This window comes from Lepidothrix coronata, unplaced genomic scaffold, assembly GCF_001604755.1.
Source record: "Lepidothrix coronata isolate B3197 unplaced genomic scaffold, Lepidothrix_coronata-1.0 Scaffold52, whole genome shotgun sequence".
In the NCBI taxonomy this organism is placed as follows: Eukaryota; Metazoa; Chordata; class Aves; order Passeriformes; family Pipridae; genus Lepidothrix; species Lepidothrix coronata.
In genome coordinates, this window is record NW_016690232.1 from 138,383 (window position 1) to 165,389 (window position 27,007).

At 35.2% G+C, this 27,007-nt stretch overlaps 1 protein-coding gene across 10 annotated transcripts in view; it reads left to right on the top strand.

Moving 5' to 3' along the window:
- Nucleotides 1-27,007, top strand: part of KCNT2 (potassium sodium-activated channel subfamily T member 2) — a 119,954-nt gene that overhangs the window by 79,382 nt on the left and 13,565 nt on the right. For 4 of the 10 annotated variants that reach the window (XR_001874980.1, XM_017815868.1, XM_017815869.1 and 1 more), the window contains 12 exons: nucleotides 3,272-3,380; nucleotides 4,655-4,711; nucleotides 5,815-5,964; nucleotides 7,087-7,316; nucleotides 7,973-8,189; nucleotides 9,464-9,569; nucleotides 9,806-9,978; nucleotides 11,940-12,011; nucleotides 13,929-14,063; nucleotides 18,643-18,754; nucleotides 23,059-23,160; nucleotides 25,899-25,982. Coding sequence is in view for 9 of the 10 variants with exons in the window: in XM_017815868.1 (XP_017671357.1) it covers nucleotides 3,272-3,380; nucleotides 4,655-4,711; nucleotides 5,815-5,964; nucleotides 7,087-7,316; nucleotides 7,973-8,189; nucleotides 9,464-9,569; nucleotides 9,806-9,978; nucleotides 11,940-12,011; nucleotides 13,929-14,063; nucleotides 18,643-18,754; nucleotides 23,059-23,160; nucleotides 25,899-25,982 (1,547 nt within the window). In the remaining variant the exon portion in view is untranslated. The remainder of the gene's footprint in view (nucleotides 1-3,271; nucleotides 3,381-4,654; nucleotides 4,712-5,814; nucleotides 5,965-7,086; nucleotides 7,317-7,972; nucleotides 8,190-9,463; nucleotides 9,570-9,805; nucleotides 9,979-11,939; nucleotides 12,012-13,928; nucleotides 14,064-18,642; nucleotides 18,755-23,058; nucleotides 23,161-25,898; nucleotides 25,983-27,007) is intronic. The other 6 variants (XM_017815871.1, XM_017815875.1, XM_017815870.1 and 3 more) reach the window with 4 other exon arrangements.

Genomic DNA, 27,007 nt, shown 5'->3' on the forward strand with positions numbered 1-27,007 from the left:
AATGGAAACTTATGCTTCTCCTAATACAGTGGCATAAGTGTTTGTCCCAGCAAACTCCACTGCAAGTTTAAGGTATGAAATACACAGTCACTCTAACATGACAGTTGTCAGATGGCCAAGGAAACACTCTTACCTCTTAAACTGAAATTCTTTGATTTCTCCTTAGAAATTTCCAATATATAAATGCCTTGACATGCCCAGGGTTTTCTGTCAGTAATAAAGCATTTTCCTTTGTTGGCAGTTACATATAGTTTTCTTATGTTTCATATGCTTATGTTCCCACTTCTTCAAACACATGGGGCTACAAAAGGCCATGTATCCTTACTGCATGTCTGGCCTTGCATTTCAGCACAAATGGGAAACTAAAATTGTCCTTGGCAGAGCAATATATGCAATTCAGAGACTGGACTAAATCACATATTTTCTGAGTTGAATTTAAAACTTTTATATATATATATATATATATATTTATATATATATGCTAGAAAATAAATTAATTACCTTTACCTTGACTGTTTGGAAATAATGCATAATTGCAATTCCAGGAAATGGGGATACATTTTGACATTCTCTATTTATTCAAAATGCACCAATGAATTAGCACAGATTGTTGAAGTCTGACGTTAAACCTTCAGTAGTTTATTTGAAAGGAACATAGTCCAGATTCACCGAAATGGATATTGAATGCATCTGATGATTAATCTATCCAATTACAGATAAAAATAGTCTCCAGGTAATGGATGGGCATTTTTCCCCTATCTGGTCTGGTAGTGGTTATGTTAATTTATTAAATTGACAAAAGTAACGTTTCTCAGAATAACCGTGCCAGGTCTAGGACATGCTTACCACATGGCTGTTGCTGCAGTCATAAATCAGTATTCTGACTCCGTTTTATGGTCAATAACATTACATAAACCATAACTCACCACACTGCATTACTACATCTGTTTGAGACAGCCTTAGAAACATAATTTCTGTCGAAATATATTTTCAACAGAAACTACAGCTTCTGGAAATTCTAAATGGAATATTTCATTAGTACAAATGCAATCACAGTATTTCTTTTTGGTAAACTGATTTGACATATTTATTATTCATTTCAAGATAAACCAAAGTTTTCCTTGGCTGCTTTACTGTCACCCCAAATGAGCAATTTGCTGATTCTGGTACTTGCTGTCAGAGGACCTGAATGGTGTCCAAGACCTGAGGAGTGGGACAGCTGTCACCCATCTTCCTCCCTTCTCACTTTAGAAGATAAAGCAGCAGATAAAGTTCTGAATAGTCCTCACCACAGCTCCACAGTGAGTCCTGAACATACATACAAAACAGGGTAATGTTATAGACAAGCTATAATCTGTCAATGAATTGCAGAAATGAGCAAAGTATTTTTTACCTGATCTGTGGCTTATACAAGAACTTAACTGTAGCCAAGAGGAGAAACCCATAGTACCTCTCTTTGTGTTTCAAATGGCTACAAAATTTCTAGTAGTGGTAATTAGATCACTGAAGAAGCTTTCACATGGTGGTGTCAAAGTACCTCTAAGAAGTCAAAAGCGTCAAAACACTTCTGAAGTCTGTGGGGTGTTATTTTCATATACCTATTTTACAGATGCATAACAAATCATGAAAGGCATAATTAACTCACACAAGGTCAAAGTCTACAACTGGTGTAGAAATAGTCCTGCAAGTCCCAGCATCATGGCTCTTGATGAAAAAACACTTGACAGCACAATGTGGATCTCTTAGACATACGAGATTAGAATGGCTGTTGTAGGACAGCAGTCTCTGTTTGCTGTGTACTATATCCTTTGTTAGATAATACTTTACATAAAGTCTGTCCAAAAAGTCCACCACATATGGTAGAGAGTATAGAACATACAGAGTATTTAAGTCTAAGTTATACTTCATTTGCATTGTGCCATCCATGATATTTTAATTTTCTTTTATATATATTAAATCATCATGTCCAATTTGGCTCAAGTACGTGATCTGAAATAACAATTAAATAATTTTCTTGTGTATTTTTTCTTGCTTGTATTTTCAAAATTATTAGCTATAGTATAAAAACATTCTAAACAAAAAAAATAAGGGGAGGTTATTTAGCCAAATCCTATACAAATTAAAAAATATGTAAAATTCTCATTCCTTCATTATGAGGAAGTTGGTATTCACTTTCATAAATCTTTGCCATCTGACTGATGGTAACAGAATTCAGATATTCCATCCAACCACTAGACTATGTCTTACTCTCTCAAAATCTCTGGTTTGAAATTCAAATAGATTTCTTAATGGCATAAGGTCAACTAAAAGAACGTATTTCTATCTGAAATATTTTCTGCAGAAATATTTAATTGCTATAAGTGAAATACATTTACAGGAGGAAAAATCTTATTTTGTTTTATATTTGACAGTGTCTTTATATAACTAAATTCATCCCTTCCCTATGACATTTAAATAGGCCTTGATCTTCAGAAAATGACAGAATTAATTTCTCCTTTCAGTAGTCAATGATTCTGTTACTGAAAAGCCTCTTGATATTTCAAAACAATAGGGAACAAAGAAGGCATACTTTGTATGCCTTCACTTTTATTTTCAGTAAGTGGCATGCTTATAGCTATATTCTGACTAGAAAGTATATTAGGCAAGGTGGTCCTAAGGATTTCAATGATATATTAATGAAACTAGAAGCATATCTATGTAGATAGCTCAGATCTAGGTGGGGAAATTATTTGCTTACTTTTACTCAGCAATTTTCATATGGCTTATCTTTTGTAATCAGCTGTACTACTTGTAATATTCTTTCTAATCAGAAGCTAATTCTGCTCCCATTGAAAGGACATAGACTGAATCAAACACTAAATTCAGAAGAAAAACTGACTTAGCATGCAATAATAATTCATATGACACTGAAAGCACGTACAGATTTGGCAGTTTAAGTGCAGAAGATACAAACCAGACTATGCTTCGTAGCTTACTCCTACAGCTAGTGCAACAGGAGAGTGGAAGTGGGATTCACAGAGCCACTGCATCCTCTCCATGTGTAAATCCAGGACAGACAGCACAAACTGGATGCAAACCTCGTGCAGTCTGAGAGATAGCAAAGATGGGGCAAATCATACACACCTCATTTCCAAGGTTCAAGTGGAAGATGAAGATCCTGAAGCAAGTGGATGATACATCTTCACTGATTTCCTAGACAAGGAAGTGATAATTCTGTTCAATTGAAAGTATTTTTGTAAAACAATTTATATCTTCTTTTTTTCTCCTACAGATCATGTTGTGTGTGAAGAGGAATTCAAATATGCTATGCTAGCTCTAAATTGTATATGCCCAGCTACTTCTACATTAATCACACTGTTGGTTCATACATCTAGGGGACAGTAAGTATTTAGTACCATACAAACCCAAACAACTGGTAAAAGTCATAGCTGATATTCTTTGGAAAACAGCTTACCCTGAATTCCTAAACAACTGCAGTTTTAAAAAAGAAGAAGGAACTTTCTGCACAATAAAAGCACCAAGATATTTCAGTCATGGCATTATAATGTCAAAGGGACACCCCTCCTCCAATATTTAAGTTTGTTGCATGCTGTTGTGCCACTTCTACAACATAAAATATGAAAAAAAATTGTATTTCTAATTTAGTAGATTGAATTGTGGATCTATGCCAAAGTTCTACTTAAGAACACCAGCAAAGCCCTATTTCGATATGTTAATTTGCAGGTCTGTTTCACTGAGCTCAAAAAATGTTTTTCTGATAACATATATTATTTGCTATTCAGTTCCTGTACATTAAGAAGCAAACAAACATACATGGTTTTTAATATAACCACACTGCTGGAAGGATACAGAATTACAGTGTCTCTACAGACTGCATAGTCACAATAACACTTCTATGTATTTACTAAACTAATGTTACCACATCTGGTATATCTCTGTTATGCTATATTCTTGGAATCATAAGGTATTCTTAATAAAATGTTGTGGGCAGACAGGTGCTTTAAAAAGTAAATCTCAAAATGTATCTGTAGAGATGGAATACCTGAATATAGGTACGATATTCAAGTATTTACAAGACTACACAAGTCTTGTAAAAATGCTAACTTTTTTCCAAGTTACCATGGACCAGTAATATCATGATATTTACAAGCAGAGTTATTTAACCTTCTGTGTGGCATTTGTAGTATTCCCCTGTGCCCTGAATGGGGAAAACAGAAATTCTTGCCAGAACTTTTACTATCAAGAACAACAGATGTCAAGATTTTAATGGCACTGTCTGTACCAGGCTTTGTTAAGAAGACAACAACAAAATACTGTTTCCATACCTCCTGAGCACTGAGATGAAATACATTCTTCATCTGCCTACCTTTATCTGACAAGCACAGAATACAGAGCCTTTTTTAGTTATTTCATATGACATGCACATAAAAGAAAAGCAGCATTCCTAACAGCTATCAGAGAATTTTCCATCAGCACAAATTCAGACATGTGAAAGGACTACCTTGTATCTTATTTATAATCTTATTATTGATCTCAATATTATAATCTTATCTTTAAATGTTATCTCATTATCTAATTCAGTAATAGGACTTTACCAGGGTTTGTATTATGACACAAAATATTGACTGACTTGTACTTAATGTGATCTTTGCAGAACAGCTCCATGGGAAGCTTTTAGACAACTAACTGGAACCAAGCAGACTTTAAACAGGTGAACGTTTTATTATAGGGGGGAAAGTCAAATATGGAAAAGTTTTCTGTAATTTCATTTCTATTTCTGCTGTTCTACACCAAGTGCACTGTTTGTTAATACTGCTGCAGTAAAAATGGTTTACTTATTTCCATCCTGAAACAAAATGTTTTCACGCTGAAGGTGGAGAAACATGGTAAACTGAAGAAAAACAGAAATTGTGTGAAGATATTGAAAATGTACAAATAAGCATAAAGGAGCATTTCCCAATACCTTGAGATCTTCACTCCAACTGGCAAAACACAGAACACATTTGTCAGTTTTATGACCTATCTGCACTTACGTATGTCTAGTCTATATATGTATCCATTACATCCAGTAAAACTCAGGCAGGCAGAACCTTGTTTCACCATGAAACTCTAATAAAAAAGTTCACAGAAGCCCCAGGGCTACAAGTTTTGTTGTTAGCTGAGGTTTGGAACATTTCCACTAAACACTCCATTTGGATAAAGAACATTAGCTGCACAGAGTAAAGGATCATATGCTTATTCTCTTGCACTAGAGAAAAGAAGATATATACTTGTAATACTATACAAGATACAGTAACTAAAAATGTCCATAGGGTAAAGATCACCGATAAGCAAATGCAAAAAATCTTTCTTACAGATAAAGTGACCAAAGAGAAATTACTCTATCTTATGTAAGTTATTATTAATGATTCTTTACCTACTTCAAACAGGAACCAGACAGTCTGCTACAAAGCATCTGAAGACACTGTCTTTATGAGTAGAATGAGCATGCTGGTGGTTTCACCAGTCATCTTTAAATTGCAATGAATCTACTTATTATGGTGTGAATTTAAAGTAATTCAGCTATCTCTCTCCTGATATTAAAGTACATAATCTTATATGCCTATTACTTAGCAGAAAATGCTCTTTAATTCATAAAAATAATCTCTGTACTTACAGTATTACCAGGCTTTGATCTCAAATATTTCTTTCAGATCAGCCTAATGGACCTTTTTAACAGACATTTGTAGTTTCTATTGCCATGAAATGCTGTTGTGATTAATAAGAATTTTACATTATATTTTCAATTATTCTGTTTATCTGTACATGTTTCAGGGAGTGTCAGCAGTCACCAGAACAATGGCAGAAAATGTATGGCAGATGCTCTGGTAACGAAGTGTATCATATTAACCTGGAAGAAAGTACTTTTTTTGCTGAGTACGAGGGGAAGAGCTTCACATATGCTTCTTTCCATGCACATAAAAAGTATGTTTATTTTCCTGTCAACAGTTAAAAGTTCAAACAAATAATTGCTTGTTTTGTCTGCAACACAGCTATGCACTCAAACGCGCAGTACTACACATTACTCTGTACCTGGCCACTCATATGGGTATATTTCTGTAAGTTATAGCTGGTCAGGTAAAAGCTCGTGTTCATTCTGTACAGGCCTTCTCAGTCTGAGAGAGTAGAATGTAAAGGATATAAAGCATAAGCTGGACAGTCAGAAAAAAAAAAATGAACCTTAGAGAGGTTTTATGAGAACATCAGTCCTTTTCCATGCCCAAAACAATCTAGAAAAGAATGAGGGGGAGGGTGTGGGGTTTTTATTTATTTAGGACTCAGCTGGAAATCTGGCTTCCTTTGTGGCATAACCATTTTATGCAACACGTTCAATTTAAAGGTGGCATACGGTACATTCTGGTGATTGGTCGGAAATAAACCCGTATTTTTTTCCGTTAGATGATAACATATCTTTTTTAAGTTCCAGATGATGCATCACTTATTTGATGCTGCTCTATGAGGTAAACACATAAAATAAACACAAATTGCGTATGTTTGTATATATTTAACAAAATGAACATTTATCAAACCCTGAATACAGAGTTTATTCTCATACTTAATGAGTGAAAGATTAGGTTTTTTGCTGTAATTCCTTATTTTCTATTGCTAATCGAATACATTTCTAGAAGTGAATCGCAAAAATGAATTAGGAAAATGGTTTCCATTACTTATGAATAATGCAACAATTTAACATGATTAACACTTTTTCATGTTATATATCCATCTTTCTACTAATATTTTCCCAGAAGGGACTATTCATCTGATAGGAAAAAAAACCAACTAGAACAACATTAGAAGAATATTATGGGGGTTAAGAAAACCATACGATTCAACTGCCTAGGAATTCACGAGCTCATAAAAACTGCTTGATCAGAAGTGGCCTATTTAGCAGACAACATTTTTCAAACATACTTGTCATCCAAAAATCTGCAAATATTCATAACGTGCAAAATATAAAAATATACCCAAGGTTCATTTTTGACAATGGAAATTCTGGTATATGCAGGACTATGCAAAATGAACCATGCCTTTCCTTTTCTAATTAAGGTTTGGAGTCTGTCTGATTGGTGTTAGAAAGGAAGATAACAAAAACATTTTGCTGAATCCAGGTCCTCGATATATCATGAGTTCTACAGATATATGCTTTTATATAAATATCACCAAAGAAGAGAATTCTGCTTTTAAGAAGCAAGAAAAGCATAGAAAAAACCACGAATCAAAATTATCTTACCATGGAGCTTCCAGGCTACCAGTACACAGTATAATAGCCAGCATGGGTAAGTAAAATAAAAAAACCCTCACAACAAGTTCTTATTCAATATATAGTACATTAGTATGTTTTAAACCATATTCCTAAAATTTTAAAAACCTATAATCATGTAAATAAACTAAAACATGTAAAAATATTAAACACTTGCCCTCATATTTACAGAAATCCCACAACAACAAAACCCAAAACAAATGGAATTTGGGTATCTTTTTCTTTTACTTGACAATACGGTATTAAACTGGTTAAGAATGGTGTATAATAAAGTAATATTAAAGTGTATGCAAAGCAAAACAATTGGGTAAATCACATGAGTACTTTGGCATTCCTACCTGGTTGTCTGTAGTAAGTTTTTGTAAGCCTCTTTGATTAAAAAAAATGCCCTTAGGAAAATCTACAGGTTGTTGCTGTATATTAGTATAGATTCTTATATAAGGTGTCATTTTAAAAGGGCAGTTAACAAGACAACATATATTAACAGTCAGAAAAAGTGCTACTTTCCTCAAGTATAGTTTTAATATTTGTTATATTTTAATGTAATAAACACAATCAATATAGTATTACTTTCAGTCTTTGGCCATGTAGTTAGAATCCCCACTAAATATGGGAATCTCATTGAAATGTTTTGACAAGCACACTGAGGAAATGTTTTCAACGCTACCTCAGGGACCGTGGCTATCGATCTCCAAGACACAGGATGCCGAGCGTCCAGCGGAGCTACGCTGGCCCTTCCTCCTGACGGAGGGAAGGAGGGCAGACGGCCCAGCATAGCACCAGTTTTGGAGGTTGCAGACTCATCCTCACTTCAGACGTGTGACCTGCTAAGTGACCAGTCAGAAGATGAAACTACCCCATCAGATGATGAAGTCTCTGCAGGCTTAGAGTATGTGTATTAAACATAATTTGAAAAGCCACTATTATGGGAAAGGCATCTATCGATTTTTTTGACATGCAGATCAATCCGAGAAGTTGTAGGAAGCAAGACCCATAAAGCCCAATTATGGAATTATTCCCTTTTATGAAATGCTATTTTCTGCTAGCAGAATGCCATAAGCCTATTTTGAAATAAAGAAAGCCCCAACAGGTTAACTCTTCCATTGGCTGGAGATTTTCTATCTGCTGTTATAAAAGATCTAGTTGTGTCTGAAATTTTTTTCATAGCATATTTTATGGCCATTTTTCTTACCTTCTTTAGTTACTAAGTTAGCACTCAACTAATTTGGAAACAGATAAGTACTCCTGCCGTGAGAATGCATTGATAATCAGATCATCTAACAGGCTTGTTGAATGCTGGGGTGAGGTGTCTGACTTCCAAATGTAGGAATGACAAAAAAACCAGTATGAGACAAAATTATCATGTCTAATTTAAAATACTCATTAACGTATTACTGAGAGCAATGATGCATTACCCAGATAAACCCAGAAGATCAAATCATGTAACTGCCATATAGATAAGCAATTATGTTTATTGGGATTGCTGACAGGGATGTTAAAAGTGAAATACACAATTAAGCCAGTGGCTCACCTACCAGAGTTTCCCATCTCCAACACTGGCAAGCATGAGAAGCCCCAGGGAATATTATACAGTTCTAAGGAAAAAAATAATAGAACAAGTCATCTTAAATCTGCAGAATGAAATCTCGGGATTTAAAAGGCCTCTTGCAAAAAACTAAGGCAAATTAGAAATTTCATCTTATCAGCAAGAGGATTTGCCATTTAAAATTTATTTCAGCCATTTTGAAAATATTTTAATAAAGCAAAAAGGTAATGACTTCACTCATTCTTGATAAGTATTTGAAAGTAAAATTAGAGAAGGAAGAGCAGAAATACAGTTATTGCTATTTCTTTTCTTTCCTTTTTTAACTTCCTCAGCAGTTTCCAGTTCAAAACACTAGGAGAGCACACTATGATATATCAGCCTATTTTCAAAACCCGAAGCAAAATTTCTTCAGTCCACAGAAGCATGACAGCTTTCACTAAGCTGTACTGAATTCATGGAAACAGCAAAATACATTCCTTTGACCTTTATTAAACAGTTCATTTCACATCCTTGACTCTGCAAAACTTAGACATATGTATAAACATCCCATAAAATAGTAGTACAGTCAGCTGTGTTTCGGTAATTTGCTCTACTGAAAAATGTTTGTTCTATTCTAGGTATGCCAAAGGCTATCCTCCTTACTCTCCATATATTGGAAGTTCTCCCACATTTTGTCATCTTCTGCATGAAAAAGTACCCTTCTGTTGTCTAAGACTGGATAAGGTAAAGGAAGTTTCTCTTACTGGATAACACTGCATTCTCATTTGTCTCTGGCATCTGAACAGAGATAAATTCTTATTTCTGCTTAGGGATAAGGTTTCTTCAGCACTTGCTGAGCTCTGTTTTCTTTTTCTCCTCCTTTTCATCACCAAGTGTTTATTTATGTCTAACCAGGTCTATATCAGGTAATCTGGTACAATATTCACATCCACTGAACTTGTTTCTTATTTTGATTTTAGGGATGCCAACATAACTACTATGAAGATGCCAAAGCCTATGGATTCAAAAATAAATTGATTATAGTTGCAGCAGAAACTGCTGGCAATGGCTTATATAACTTTATTGTTCCACTCAGAGCTTATTACCGACCAAAGAAAGAACTGAACCCCATTGTGTTACTCCTGGATAACCCGTAAGTAGATTTTTTTTTTCTTTGACAAGTTTTAAACTCATTATACCATTACTTCAATAGATGACCACTTTTCATATGGCCAACTTAAAATCAAGAATATTATGGCACATTTATCTTTGAGGAAAGTTACCGACAAAAATAATACCCTATTTCACTGTCATATACAAAGTTGACCTTTTACTGACTGTAAATGGCCATAGTAACTTTAAATGTTGTTATTCTTCACAGCTAACGTTTCAGCTAAGTTTTTCTTAAAAATACCCCAAATAATGTGAATACTACTTTTAAAATCAAAATAACTTCATAAACACTCTAAAAAGCAAGCTGTGTAACAGTTTCACAGCTACATAATTGCACTAACCTACTTAACACAATGCACTTACTGGCCTGAACCAGCTAGGTATACTTTTAATAATTCTAGACTCAAAGATAAACAGTTATTTAAGCCAGGAGAACACCCACAGACACCCTTTGTCTACAATTATATAAAATCATGGAAGGAAATTAAAACCTGCAATATAGTTGTCACTACTATATCTGTCTGGGGATCACTGGAATTTTTAGCCTTTCTTGCATTAGCTGTTTAAAATTTCAGACAAATTCTACTCTGTCAAGACTGGTACATTTATAATCTGACAATGAAATTTATTTTTTTTTCCACACTTTGGTACTGCTCAAGTACTTAAAATCACAATTTGAAAGACACAAAAATGGAGGTTAGCTGTATACAGAAAATTAGAACAAGCTATGACTCTAAGAAAGGACAGCAGCAAAAACATCTTGTAGGCTGTGATTCCAGGGCTGACACATCCCTTTGTATAGATATGTTCCAGGTTAAGGGATTATTTTTTTTCTACAAAGGCCTGCTGTGAAGTGTCCCACTTTCCCTCAGGCAGCTCTTCAGTCACCTGTGTTTGCAAAACAGAAGGTTTATGTTCATACTATGGCATACAGTGAATTACACAAGTTGGTAGAAGCCTAAAGGAGGCTAAATCACTTTGCAGTGTCAGACTGAAGCCGTGAGCACACGATGCCCTCTAGTGCTTGCTCTTTTTGCCAGCAGAGTGCCTGAGTTTACAGAATTTAATGCTGTTGTGATATTTAATGGCTAAAACAACTTTTGATTGGCATAAAGTAAAAGCAATGCTTACTAATTAAACTAATACCCTTAGTGTTGTGTCTCTCTACGCAGTGTTTGCAGTGACTCCTCTGAAAGGAGGTAGAACTCAGGCTGCCATTCAAGTCAATTGGAATTTTTTAATTTACTTCATTGGACTTGGGAATTCAACCATCTCCAATGAACATATCTATGCCTTGTTATATTCCTGTTTTCTCTGCTTATCAAGGCTATTTATTACAGTGTGCCTGTTCTGATACCTATACATCATATGCGTTCTAAGATTTCCAATGCTTCTTGGTATTGTAAGAGGAAACATAGTAAAAGTCATGATTAAAGAAACCATGCAATAAAATACAGTATCTTAGTTTTCACATTCCATTTTAAAAATTAAGTTTCATCTAATATTGTCTCATTGGCTTGAATGGAGTAGGTGTCGCAAAACCCTAATGATGATTTGATTTCCACTTCACATTTTAATTAAGAATTGTTGCTGCTTGTTTTAAGTACTCCTAAGACATGCATTGGAGTATAAGTTGGTAGTGTGTCCTTGACATCAGTCATTCATTCTTACACTTGGAATTGTTGTGTGTCATAAAATTGCTGATTTTAGAGAAGCATTTATTAATATAAGCGTGTTACTTCTGATCCTTCTTTATGATCACAGCAAACTGTTGATTCATAGCTATCTACAAACCTTTCTCCTGCTTAAAGCGATATTATAATGTCAAGAATTAAAGAAGTTATTTTTTTTCAAAAAAACTACCAGTTTATTGAAATATTTTAGAAGAGATGCTGGTGTTGTGATACTGTGTTTCACTTTGTAATCCCATCTGCTGCTTAGGCCAGATATGCATTTTCTGGATGCAATCTGTTGGTTTCCAATGGTTTACTACATGGTTGGCTCTATCGACAAGTAGGTGAAATAACTGTTAGAAAACTTAACTTTGTAGTTCTCAGTGGTTTGTTGTGTGTATCGTGATTGCATGTTTCAGTCTGTGTTGTAGTTGAAGATGATCTTTTTGCATGCATGGTTTGTGTCTGTGTGCTATAATTTGGGGTTTCAAATTTCTGATTTATAAGGGTATCGTTAGTGGAAAGTGTGGCAGGGACCACAAGTTAATATCTTTAAAACATAAGATTAACACTTATTCAGGTGCATTAATATGTCCCTTTAAATGAACAGATTATAGCTCTTATTCCAGTGTTATTCTGTACTGAGTTATAAATGGTTTGAATTTATTGACTCAGGTTTTGTAAAGATAGCTACAGAATGTAAACAGTCATGAATGTGTCCATCAGTTTTCATTTTCCACCACTTAAAATATCACTTACTCCTACATTTCTGTCTTCACCTCTACTAATATGTTTACATATAGGTTTAGCAACATTGATTTAATGTAAAAATCAGACAGAAACAGAAGAGGAAGGGCTCATGAGTATTTTAGTAAATGCCTGTGTCTAGAGTGTAAATTAAAAAAACTGCTTCACAGCACAGCTAATACCAAATTGGGGATACAAGCCTATAATATTAATTCCCCTTGGAGAGAGTAAAAAACTTACTTGTTCTCTTGAATTAACAGAATCTAGTTTTTCTATAAATTTGGCATTGAAATTTCAGTATATGCTGCTATTTTCAAGGATCAACTGAAAGTCTGAAAAAGCAGAAATACAAATTACTCAGAAAAAGCTTGGAGTTCTACTTGTCCATTGAAATTGTTAGTATAGATCATTTAATATCAGCCTTTCTTTTCTTGTAGTTAACCATCAGTGAAATTGCACAGTTTCAAAAATAATTATATATATTCTTCCAAAACACGATGTTAAAAAGCACCACATATTTGTAGTTTTCCTTACTCAAATTTTCAAAAATAATTTACAATGTGTTACATAAATTTAGGAACCTAAGAAGATCATTACTGAAAAGAAAAATTGCACAATTTGGAAAAGAAAAAAAGGACATTAAGACTTAGTTAATATTGTAAGATTACCTAATAAGAAGCAATTATGATGTCAAAACAGCTTCACCTTGTAAGTAAACAGAGTGATGCAGAAATTTAGTTTTCCATTTTCCCTTGGAAACTATGAAATTCACCCCTTCTTATTTCACTTACTTAAATTTTGCTAGGTTTCTGGAGTCTTTATTGTTACAGAAAAGTCCTTTCTAAACTTGCCAAAAAATGCTTGGGGTCTCTGGAAAACATTATTGTTAAAACAGCTGAAACATGCTTTATTTTGGAAACAAAGCTACAAGGCGTGATGAGAACCATAACTCAGTTGTCTGTGAGTGTGTTCTGTGATCAGGCTTCAGAGAAACATAGTCCGGCAGCGTCTAAAGTTACTTCTGATCCACAACCGCTCCTAAAAGCATCACGAGAACACTCCAACTCATAGGTTAACCTAAAAGATTAATGTCTTAGATACCCTGGTAGAACTTTTAGTAACATTTTGAAACTGAAATAAACTTGTGGGGAAGAGCAACCCAGAGCATTTATTTGGGTCTTTTTATTGTCTAAAGTAATTGTCATGGAGCAAGTTGTTGCAGTATTTTGTCTTCCACAGTAACCCTTAAAGGCTTATTTAAAAAAAAAAAAAGAAAGAAATTTATCATTTAGCAAACAGAGAGGGACTGTAACAATATACTAAAGTAGATTCTGTATTCTGTCAAGCAATTGAGATGGTTTACTTAATATGGATTATATTAGAAGTTATGATATGTACATGGAAATGAAGGGGACTGAGCTGATCTGCAAATGCCAACCATCACCAATCCTTTAAGTGTTCCATATTTAAGTTGCTTTTTTCTTTTTCCCCCTCTTTCTCCTCATAAAAGCCTAGATGACTTATTAAGATGTGGGGTCACCTTTGCAGCTAATATGGTGGTGGTGGACAAAGAAAGTACAATGAGTGCTGAAGAAGACTACATGGCAGATGCCAAGACTATTGTAAATGTTCAAACACTCTTCAGGTAAGGCATTTTTGCAACCTATCTTTACATCCTCATTACTGTGAAATACTTGATGCTTTCTGTGCTGAAATAAGAAATTATTCTTTTTTCTTCTGCTGAAGTTTTTCATTAAATGAATTTGTTTCTTACACGGGCAGACTTTTTCCCATCTTGTTCAGCAATACACTAAGAATCCTGAGGTATTCTCCTGAAACCTGAGATGAAATTGTTTGCATCCCAAAACCAGATGATCATTTTAAAAGTTAACTGTCAGGTTTACAGGAAGGCAAAGAAAGCTACTTTTGAACACTTAGGGCAAAAGGTAGTTGAGAAAAGAAGTTTTTCCACAGTGCACCAGTCTTTCACGATAATGCTACAGCCAGTATGAAAAGCAGATCCCTCTAATGCTACAAGGTAAGCAATGCATCATTATGAAGCTAGTAGTAAGTGTTCACAGTTTGAATGTTTAGTTTTGAACAAAAGTTAGGTTTTATGGCACATACAGGCAACACTAGATATGACAACAACATGCTAAGGGCCATGAAGGAATAAAATGATCAGTCTAGTGAAGAGGCTGAGGAGGCCATGATGAAAAGCTAAACCTGTTCCTTTCGAGCATCTCCTCATTAAAGCCTTTGTGTTAAATATCTTGGTTCGACAAGTGTGAAAAGATGCATGTCTCTGAACTGTGAAAAGTATTATTTGCTTAACAAAAACATCAAAAAAATCCCACACAAAACAAAACACACTACCCAGTCAACTATGAAATGCCTCCCCGATTTGGGGCTCAGCACATCCTAGTGTTCATTCCAATAAAAACTGGAAAAAAATTAAGTCTTTCCCTAGGGGATTGAGTATCATTCAGTATTGCTTTTATTGCAATTACGTCTTTTCTGTGTCAAGCCTTCCAAATAAAACTGGACAGAGGTGCACAGTAAAATCTTTTGAATCTGTCAGTGTCTTAGAAAACCGAGCTCATTAAAATACAGGTATTTCAACTGAGCTTTTTTTTGTAAATGCAGCTCTGTGAGAATGCAGTTAAATGTTGTTAGCATTTCTTCACAGGTTCAAAAGAAGCAAAATCTGTTGCACAAGAAAGTTTAGTTCTGTCTTTTGGTATCTTTGGGTTTTTGAATTGGTACCCGATACTAGCACAAGTGTGTGTGTTTAATAATCACACTGATTAAATTTGGGTTTGAAACCATAATCAAACTTAATCTGTGCATCATTCAGGTCTACTTTTAACCTGCTGAGTTAAAACACCTGTGAGGGTGTCTCGCTGAGGATTTTCACATACATCGCTTTTTCAGAAATGCATTTTACCCCCAAATATAAAACAGAAAAATGAGTCGAATAAAAAATAAAACTTGCAAAGTACCAGTTGGATTTTCCTGTAGCTGTGTTCTACTTTGTAAAAGATCATAGTAGCAAACTACATACCATAGGTATCCAACTAGATCTTACTATATACTCCTTCAGTTGTCTTGCACAATGCTTGCAACTAGATGGCAGCTTTAACTCACATACAAGCCACATATCTGGTTCAGTATCAGACTGCATGGTACTATTCACAGTCAAAATAAACCATAATAAATAGCTTGGTTTAAGGCTTATCAATGCTTTTTCATAAAACTCTGTAAACTTTCACAAAGAGTGTATTGTATACATTTTTTTCCTATTTTTTTTTTTCCTAGAACACCTACAATAATTACACTGCATTTTTATATTACATAAAAGTGTAGAAATAAGTAAGCTTTGGGAAGAGGCATAAGGTAGTGACATTTACCTGTTCTACAGAATAAACTACATTCATTGCACCAAGGTATATAGTTTTGTAAATTACCTTTAAAAATATATTTAAAGCTTTTTCATTACTTAATAATAGCATTAATATAAAAAACTAATGAAGAAGAGACTAAACGTGGGGAGAGCAACAGCACTTAACACAAACTATAGTGTTAAAGAAGGATTTTAAACCACAGGAGTTAATATATGCTGTTCTCGAAGATATCACAGTGAAGATTCCACTTAAGTCTCACCAAGTGAAATCATTCAGAGGACACAGGCTAATCTAACCCTCACTCATCTACTCAGGCCTGAAACAGTGATGTGAGTGAGCTGCAGTACTGTTTGGCCTATGCTGGCAGTTCTCATATATCTGTTCTGACATTATTGCTTGATTTACATAAATTATATTCCTGCTTTGTCAGAAGAGTGTGCCCTGCTCCCCTGCCTTAGAAGACAGACGAATTCTTCATAAGGACAGGGTTATGAGCACCTTTAAGGCTAGAAGCTGTTCCATACCAATTAAAACTGTCACAACACTAGCTTACCTGACTTAATTATAGTTAAAAGGAGTAAAGAAGTGTGACTCAAATGGGCACACTGACTAAGAAAGGAAATCTTTAATCCTTTGGATGGGAAAGAACAAGTTATCACAGTTTAAAAATGAAAGAAGAAATTTATACTCTTGGACTATGCCTTAAAATGCTTTTCACTTTTTAAAATGAAAAGCCAATCACTGAGTTGAGACAGTTCCGAGTCCACCTCAGAAAAGCTGGGTTTCCTCAGGAAGTAGGTCTGTACTAGAAGGAGTGTTTATATCTACTCTTGCTCTAATAATTAAAAGCTTTAAATGGTGGTGTTTGGGAGGCCCTGTTTTAAAGTTTTACTAGCTAATGTCTTGAAGGCTCTGTTTGAAATTCTGCAAGAAGCTTTTGACTGCTGTACACCTAACAAGTCAATAGTTTGGCTGGTATCTAGCTGTCAGCACCAGTTTAGAGATAAACTAAATGAGGTGTTATGATGGCATTACATTATTTTCTTGGTTTACCATTTTGGTTCAGGAAAGAACTAAATGTATCTCTTGCTTGTCTGATTTTCAAATACCTGTTCAACAGCAACCTATGCCTTCCATCAGGCCAATGAGGGCATTCTCTGCCCAGTCCAGTCCTTTCTTACTAGAATAGGATAGAAGAGAGGGATCTTTGCACAGAAGTAGGCTGCTCCAGTGCTGAAAGCTTGCAGGCAGTGTGCCTTGCACCCAGGGCAAGAGGCAATCTGTCCCAGACTACCTGGAGAGTAATTTCCCCTAAGTCAGCTAGAAGGCACTCGTAAGTAAAATATGAATTTTACCAATACCAGTTTTGAAACTGATTTCCTAATATAAATAAGTTCTCATATCTTGGTGATAAACTGAACCCATCTTTAATGGAAACCTAGCAACCTGCATTTTTTTTCCTGTAAGTTTTGTATATTTTATCATTAGATCAGCTTTTAATTTCCTGTTACTCTTAGTTCTGAATGTTATTGTTAGTTTTCAAATATGAATGCATGACCTTTAATACAGCAATACAAGAAAACATCCAGCCAGCAGAAGCTTAAGTAATTCAATACTACATGGTACAGAATCAATGCAGAGGAAAATTATTCTCCTTCCTCTGAACTTGAACACATTTGTTAAGCTATTTTATAAGTCCAAGTTTATACCTACAAGTGTGATACTTTCATGAGCACTGGCAGGTTTTTGTAACACACAGCATACAAGTGAAGATTATTTCACAGTTGCATCTCAAGGGTTTGGTTATCATCTCTTTAATCTATGCATGTAGGCTCCATCCCTAAGTACTTAATCTTTAGTAGGACAGAAGTAGATTGTATAACAGTACAAAGGTACAGAAATTCCTGAAATGCCTTTCCAACAACAGTGCACACAAATGGTCATTGTTAAGTGATCCATGTTCTCACCCAGTTTGCCAAGTCCATTTTGCCTCATATGATCACATTTAACATCTATCGTCATGCGTAGATAAGTACTCTCAGGATCAGCAGAAGAGATTACAAATACACATCTTATTTTCTGACACTTTAGAGGAAATACTCAAATAATAATCTGAGTTCTATTCCAAATTATTTAGTATTTACATAGCATAAACTATGATTTTCTTCCCAGTTCTTAGAGCCCTGAGTGCAGAGGAGGGGCTCTTTGGTCTCCTTCTTCAAAACCTGTGTACTTCAGTCAGATCACAGTTAAACTTTCCTCACTGCTTTTTGTTACTAGAAGCCTGACTTGGTGTTAATGTTTAATATTTTGTATATGTAAATATTTCAAAGTGACAACACAGGTATACATAAGCATACATTTTCTCAGCCACTCCCACAAGTGTCAGTTTTCATCTGTGTTGCTCAGTCTCCAGTCACAGCATACAAACAGGACTCAAGCAAAGAAATCAAATGGAAAGAGTACATAAACCAGTAGCAGTTTACATGCAACCAGGCACTAAGTGAAGGCTGTATAACCTTGCATTTTCTGTTGTTTCATACAGATTTGTGTCATTTTAGAAATCATTTAATAAAACCTCTGGCAATGAAATTAAGTGGTTTCTTTCTAGCAGTTAACTGTTTGAATGTATATGTTTCTTTGTGAATTCTACAGAGAACGTTTTGTAGTCTCCTCTGCTATTGTACCAGCATCTCACTGTGCCACAACCCATCAGAGGTTTCAGGGACTTCATTAAAAACATGGACGTGAGCACAGACTGTAGCATTATGTTAATTGTTATAATTAGGGGTATAACTGTTACATTCTTTTAAAATACAGGTTGTTCTCAAGCCTGAGCATTATCACAGAATTAACTCACCCAGCCAACATGAGATTCATGCAGTTCAGAGCCAAAGACTGCTATTCTCTTGCTCTATCCAAATTAGAAAAGGTAAGGAGATTTGCCTCCACTCCTACCCCCAATTTAAATGTTATAATTTTACTCCTTTTTCTGATTTTGTAACAATCATTTCAAAACAAGTGGAAACAGTGAAATGGTTTATAGTTGTAGAAAGCTACTGTAAAAGATATTTTTTTTCAAAACTCTACCCTTATTTAAGAATGAAGCATGATTTGATTTCCATTACCTTACAATATAATATTAATCAACCAACCAATCTCAAGGAAAAGTGAATATTTTTTGATAATTGAATATTCAGAGCTAATATGGTTTTCCAAGAGGCTGATACAGGCAATTAACATGAAACACCTTTTCATTAACTAAACACTTAAAACATACAGCTTTTATTATAATTTTTTATTCCACATCACTTTAAAGGCACTAAAACTTTATCTTCCGTATGCATTACCCTGTATCTGTATGAGATATTTGGTGCTGCTGTGACAGTTTGAGAACAGCAATTGTTCTCTGTCAAAGGACAGTCCTAGTGACAGTAAGGATAGTGACACCACTTAATTGCTATATAAAACATTCATATTCTATGCACTGACATGCATACATTGGCATTTGTGAGCTGTGGAACAGGAAGGCTACGGGAAGATAAATTTAATATGCTTGTTCAAAACACTATTGCTAAAACATTAGATGGAGCGTATGAAGTAATACTGTGCATCTGTTTAAGTTGGTAAACTCAAGGACAACCCTCTTTTCCAGAGAACTTCATTGGTGATCTGACCTACCCACCTCTGCACTGCACAAAACTTACAGTATCACCTTCATGATCTTTCTGGCCATTTTCTGAGTTTATGGGAGTAAGATAAATAATATCACTGTGACGGTCTTCAAAGACAGAAATCTTTCACTCCAGTCATCTCTTTTTCCCCTTGCTATCTATCTATCTATCTATCTTACTGCTAGGTTCTCTTGTGTAGCCTCCAAATCTCTGCACCTCAGATATCTTACATATCTTGGCAAATTTGAATTCATGCTAAAATCATTACCATCATACAGAATTAACATATAATTTCCATTTTCTAGCCGTACAATAAATTTCCTAGATTCTGGGGATTTCATATAGTTAACTATTTATTGTATAATATTCATGGAGTTAATTTTTACTTAATGGAAACGAGCCTCTTCTAGAAACTTACCTTCACAGTCCACTTTCTTACAGAGGAATCAAATTCTGCAAAAATTCAGCCTGTGTAGGTGAGATGGGATAAGTTACTCAGTTGACTGTCATGCTTACATATCGGCCACAAGATGCAAATATCTGGGTGATTTTTTTGTGATTTGTTGACCTTTGCCTGGCATGAAGGCTCAATCTTATTTGGGTGGTATTCTGACAAGCACATAACATGGAGAACTGTGAAGGAGCCAGACAAAAGTTGTTAAGCAAAGAGAGCAGCTGTTTGCAGCAGGAGGCACAGCTTTATTTGGATTATGCCACTCCCACTATACATTAAAGTTTGCACTTGTGGCTCCTCAACTTTAGCACTCCCTCCCTCAATGGTAAATTCAGGAAGGATAAGCCGAAACTGGCTGGAATCACGCGTTGCCAATTTATTCACGGCAACAAGTGCCAGCACCTGGATGGTGCCCTCAAGACTGTTCCAACCTAACTCAGTTCCTTGGTGTGCCATGACCTACAGGGTTTTTTAAAATATTTTTTTAACATATTCTCTTAATTAATTTCAGTTTTTTTCTGAAATACTCTCTGGACTGTAGCCTGTCTACTTCAATGCAGTGAAAACAGGATATTTATCTCAATTCTTTTTTGCTTTACACAGGCTCCTCTATTTTTTCCAGCAGAGGTTCTGGAAATAGTTAAAAATATTTTAAATTCTTCCCTATATTTATTAATTTATTGTGCAAATGTAAAGTTGTGAATATAGGCTGGAAGCTGAACAGTTAATGAACTTCCTATCCAAATTATGTTCTGCTGAAATAGAGGTAGATAAATTACCTTAAAGAAAGAACATTTTCTTCATTGCTGTTGCAGTTGCCTGCTGTTGATATTTCCCTGTCATTTCATCTTAACATTTGCAGGAAGAACTTCGCAGGTGGTGTTGTAGTTCATTTGATGTTTCAGAACTCCCTCATGCAAAATGAAAGGCAATTAAAAACTCCAGTAAAAATTATCTAATGCAGTGAAACGTATAGTTGCTTGTTATTTTTGCATTAAGCGCCTCATTTTCAGAAAGACTGAAAACGTCAGGAAAGTTGCCTTGAGGTAGCACTGAAACACATTTGCAAAATTGGCTTTTCAACCCAGTGGGCTGCAGAAGAAAGATACACAAATCAGTTGTCCATCTGCTGTTGCAGCTGCAACTTTTCTCATTTTCGAGATAAATAAATCTGACAGTAAACTCAGCACTGACATAGGAGAAAGCAGCAGCCCTTTTACAACAGAGAAAAGGAAAACCAAAACACCTATGGTCTAAAAATTATAATTATTTAATTAACATCTATTAAAATCTATGTTCTCTATTTGTCTTAGATAAGAAAACAAGTGAGGTAACCACTCCCTCTTCCTTGAAAGAAAGGATTTATAATGTTTGGGATAAGATTCCCACTTTAGTTTTCCATGATTTTTTTTTTTCCTAGTAAATATTGTGGGTGTTAACTGAAGGATAAAAATTCTAAACCTTCAAGTCATCATTTTGAAATAAGTACAAGCTCCTATATCTTCTAATCAAACCAATACTGTAATTTTGTATCTTCCACAGGGATAAGCATATAGATGTTGGGTGAGCAGAAATCTATCTGGGATGGCCCAGTATATTTGCAGTGATATACACAAAGCCAGGCTGCTTTTTTAACCTTCAGTTAAGGACAGGGCATGCCCTCTCAATTTTTTGTTTTTAATACTGTTCAGGTATTAAGCAGATTTGAATTAACATGAAGTAACAGCAAGTAATAATGACATGTGGTTTATAAAAACAGATTGGTACCTCTTAATTAGTGTCTTATTTTACATGGATCTCTAATGATTTACATCAGCTACAATTCTATAACTTTACAAACCATTAGCATACACATTTGGCTGTTGAACTGACGGGGTTTTAGGAAATTGCTCTAGATCAACAACAGGAAATGAATCTGTTCTTGACAAAAGGTTAGGATAGAACCAAAACCAAGTGCACTGACTGTTCCCTGTAACAAGCCACTACCTCTGTCACCTCTGTATGTTCTTGCATGACCAACACTGCCCCCCACTTCTTGTATGTTCACTGGAGCAGCTTTGCATTGTTGTTACACAACAGTTACAGCCTCTCATGGCCTCTCCCATATTACTGCCTGTTATCAGAGATGGGCCCTACATCTCTTTCATCCACTGACAGAGTGGCTGAGACAGAGTTTCACATTAGTTTGGGGCTGGTGATTTGTTATTGGTATGACAGAATTTACTGATATGAAGAAATAGGTATTTATGTAGAATAGTAAAAATATAAAAGCATGATAAAGAACCATAAAAAAGATTTGGCACAAATATAAATGGAGGTAGAAAAGAGGGGAAAAAACTGAAAAGTGTATGAACTTGACCTTCTGTGTAGATATTCTCTGTTATTCTGACAACATGCAAACCCCAAAGGAAATAATTAATTAACTTTAAATTAAATAGAGGAAGCACATGCTAACAAGTTCTTAAAAGCACAAGAGTACACCTGTAATTACTTAGAAAGAAAGCAGTAAAAATTCTATACTTCATCACTTGAGCAAAGTCACAAACATAGGAAGATTGAGGATTAAGTAAAGATCTCCGTCTAATAGCTGTGCCTTAAAATGCCATATATATGAAGTTCTACAGAACACACTCATGCCATGATCTTTTATTTATGTTCCTAAAAATAATCTATGATTGTCTTTAAGTAGTTATATCCCCTTCCTCATTAATTCCAAAAAGTGTCAGTAAAGGAGATGCTGGGCATCACACTTATTGTGGAATAAAACTGCTGGCACATTCTGGCACGTTCCTGGCTTCTACATCCACAGTATTCTATCCTTCTATCCTTTTTAAATTGATCTGGTAAAATATGCCCACACGATTTGAAATGTGATGACTGAAACAATATATACAACTGAAACAATATATACAATAATCAAAATCTTTCAACCTGAAAAACTGTACAAACTGGACAAAGATGCTGCATACTTGTAGAAAGCAACTATATAGAGATTAAAGGGATTTTACACTATTGATCTCTTTCAAGGTAATATGAATTTTGTGTTTTTATTATAGTCCTTCCAAAACCATCATTAAAAGTGTTTTCTATTTTTTAATTCCTTAACAGAAAGAGCGGGAGAAGGGATCTAATCTTGCATTTATGTTTCGACTGCCCTTTGCTGCTGGCAGGGTTTTCAGCATCAGTATGTTGGATACATTGCTTTATCAGGTACTGTGAACAATAATGTGACTTAAAACAAATATTATCACCTATTCTATTGTACTTAATTGTTAAATAACCCTATTTTCCTACATATGATCCATTAAAGTGTGTGTCTATACCACAAACAACTAAAGGCAAAAGATAATAGAGCATGTTCTACACGATGGTATTAGTTCAGTTATCAGTTCCAAAATCATCCTGACCTTGCACAAAATCTGTTGTTAAATAGTAAAATACTGTTTATGAACCTCTCCACAGTCAAACAGTTTTGATAAGGCCTACATAAATTACAGATTATACAGACTAACACTTGTACTCTGCAACAAAAAGTGCCCATTACCACAAAGCAGTGTCTCTAACAAAACAAATCAAAAAAACCCAACAGAATTACTTTAATGTAAAATTTATCAGTCATCTGCATTTGCTCATAAAGGCCTTAATTACGCCATTGTGACCCGTCCTCTTACTTGTGTTGACTAGACCTCCAGAGGACCAATTATTTTAAAGGTATTCACACCCTAACATGGAATATATTCAGTGGTTACTGAATGGGGGAAGAAAAGGCAGCACTCAACCTTGTTGCCCAGAATTCAGGATGGAGCTCCTTGTGCAAAAGGTAGTGATGCCAGTCAGTGGGAATAAGGGAAGGGCAACAGCCTCAGACAGTTGAAGAGAAATATCAGAAAGTACAGAGTCAGGGCAAATGAAAATTTGTTTCAGGGTGGAAAAATAGGACAATATTGCTTGCTGTTCAGCAGTGACCATGTTGCTGCACACCCTGATACATCAGGATGACCAAACAGCAGCCCCCAGCACTTGCCTTCAAGGATCAAGGTAAACAAGATAAGCAGCAACACCACCATGGCCCATGCAATCTGCTCACCTAAAGCAGCTACCTACTTTGTGCCTAGAGACAGCCTGTTGACAGCTTTTGTATTCAGGTGTGAACACTGTTGCAGGGAACTTAGTGATTTTGTGCATGAAAGATATTCTTTCATTGCAATTCTACTTCCAATAAATTTCCTGTAGGCAACTTCAACATAAATAGAATTACTGTAGCTAAACTTCTGTCAAGAAGTCATTAATATGGAAACCAGTCACGTATATGGACATATACATTCTAGATGCTCTAGAAACAGGTGTATTTGCATATAAAACATCTTCATAATCATGACCCAGAATATCAACATCACATACTGCAAAACTAAAAAAAAAAAAAAAAGAATATGAAGACACTTATAAACAAATCTGTCATTATCAACAACTCCTGCCAGCAAATCACTTCAATATTTTATATTTCCTCCTAGATGTGAACAGTCATGCTATGACTTGACAGAGTAACACCATTCATACAAAGTGTTTAAAACAAAAGGTCCCACACACTTATTCTCACTTAAATTCCACGTCCCTTCTTTGAGCTCCTACTGCTCATGGGTGAACTGTCATTTTTCTAGAATTATCTTCCTTATTCCAAGTTAGAAATGCTATGAAAGCAACTCTGTTCTTTTTCATGGTTCCATCCTTTTCTGTACAGCATTTTTATCTTCTGCATACAAAGAACAGAGTAAATGACATGAAGAACAGTAGGATTCATCTGGGGCTTCCTGTTACAGGCCAAAAGAAAAGCCTTTGAATTATCTTTAGGGCACTGACTGAAAAATGAAAACTTGGTCTGGCAAATCCTGGTGAATACACTTAGTAATCTAACAAAAATTTCACAGCATAAATGATGCAGCCAAGATAAAAAAATAAGTGGAAGTTACAAAAAAAATTTCTTCAAGATGCTCATTAGCATTTAGCCCATCACACTGGAAGATTACCAGTGTAAAAATTAAAATAGTTGAATCACTGTGTATCGAATTAAATCTGTCTAGCTTCTGAGTTTAAACAAATTCAGATTCTATAAAGGATTTATAGAATACCTTTGTAAGGTATTTCTTTATGAAAACCTATTTGCTAGCTCTCTGTTTGCATGAAGCCAAAACAGTTAACTGTACATTGTGTTCCAACAAGGACTGACAGCCAGCCTTGAATCCTGCCCTGCTACACCCAAGAGGTGGCAATGAACAGTTTGACCACAGCTAGAACAGCACCCACATGGCCCTCTGATTCCAGCATCCCAACTCATGAGGAAAAATATTTGTGATTTTTTAGCTGATCTAATGTCAGTTAATTCCCAGCCTTAGCCTACACTTCTACGTTGAGCTTAATGTCTGCCTTTTAACCAATAGCAACACACTTCTGTTAGCACAGCAACAAGCCTGGACTGAGACAAGACAGATGAACCCTTAAAAAACCATAAAATTACTCATTTGAATTAAACTAATAGCAGTTTCATCTCAGTATTACCCACTTCTCAGACCCATTTAGCATATGACAGCATTTCTTTTGCACAGAAGAGTTCATTATAATTTCACACCTGGTAAGGCTAACACTTCCATTGATCTTATGTCTACGCTCATCTTTGCTTTTATGGTGCCTTATTATGCCTCAGTCTTCTGAATCCTGAATGTACATTGCATGCACATGCAGAGCCAAACTAGAAAACTTAATTTTATGTAAGTAAATTCAGCAAAAAAAAGGAATAGCTATTTCCACAGTGATAAGATACTTAAAGAGATGGATTGTAAAAACAGATGTACAATTTTTTTGAAATTCATACATGGTGCTAATGGTTACCTGCTCATCTGTTCATTAAAGCTTTTTTCTTTCTTTTCCGTCTCTCCTGTTAAAAAATCTGGCAGTCATTTGTGAAAGATTATATGATTTCTATTACAAGACTTCTGCTGGGACTTGATACCACACCAGGATCTGGGTTTCTTTGTTCTGTAAGTTATTAAAAAAATAAAAAATTAGTACAGAGTACCAGAGAAGATTCTCTGCTGTCTGCAATGTCTTTGTATGGCATTTCCTTTTGTGTAAGTCCAAGAAAGGCCATCTGTTTCCTTTTTCACCAGGGGAGAAGACAGGAAAATTTGATAGAAAACACACATTTTTAGTTCCATAGCAAAAAACACCTCCCAAGAAAATATAATGTAGTTTATAAAGCAAAGAGGAAAATAGGAAAGTCAGGAAAACACAGGAAAAGTGCATTTTGTATGTCGTGGCAATGGCAGTTTAGCAAACAACTTAAAAATTAAGTATATAAACCCCAGGAAGCACTATCTATATTGCACAGCCTGGCTATGTACGTCAGTATTCCCCAGTGCAATTTTTATGTGTATATACACACATGAAAAATAAAATCACTAACATTATTATTAAAATAAACCCCACCCTTCTGTTTTCTCCCACACCCATCATTCCCTAGCTGGTAAACAGATCAATTCAAGTTGCTTTCTAGGGACCTAAAAAGAATTGCAGGATGTTGTACTCTAAAAGGAAGTTATCAATGATGGTTTACAAAAGCTGCTTCAATAGAAACCAATTATGTATTTCTTGGTCAATCATTAAGCTTTGTTACAGTGAATGTAAGAGAATTGAATCTCTAAAAAGGAGCTCATTTTCATCTTGAAATAAGGCTGGTGTCACAGTAATGAAATAATTGAGCTTCATTTAAGACTTCCTTATGCCATTTATGCTTAGTGTATTACTTCCTCCCCGCTCTCTTCTCCCCAGATATTCAGCCTGCAGTCTAGTGAACAGTGAATTTGGCTGCATTCAAAATCCTCATGCACTCTGGAGTCTGTCCATCACCAGCTTCTTACTGCTGCCAATATTTAGTTCATTCTTTTATATTTTACTCAAATATGAACACTGGATGAAGGATGCCATGTAAGTTTTTAAGTAACTTGAAAACAAGACCAGAAGTTCGTAAGACTGAACTGCTTGCACTGCAATGTCCTCTAACCAG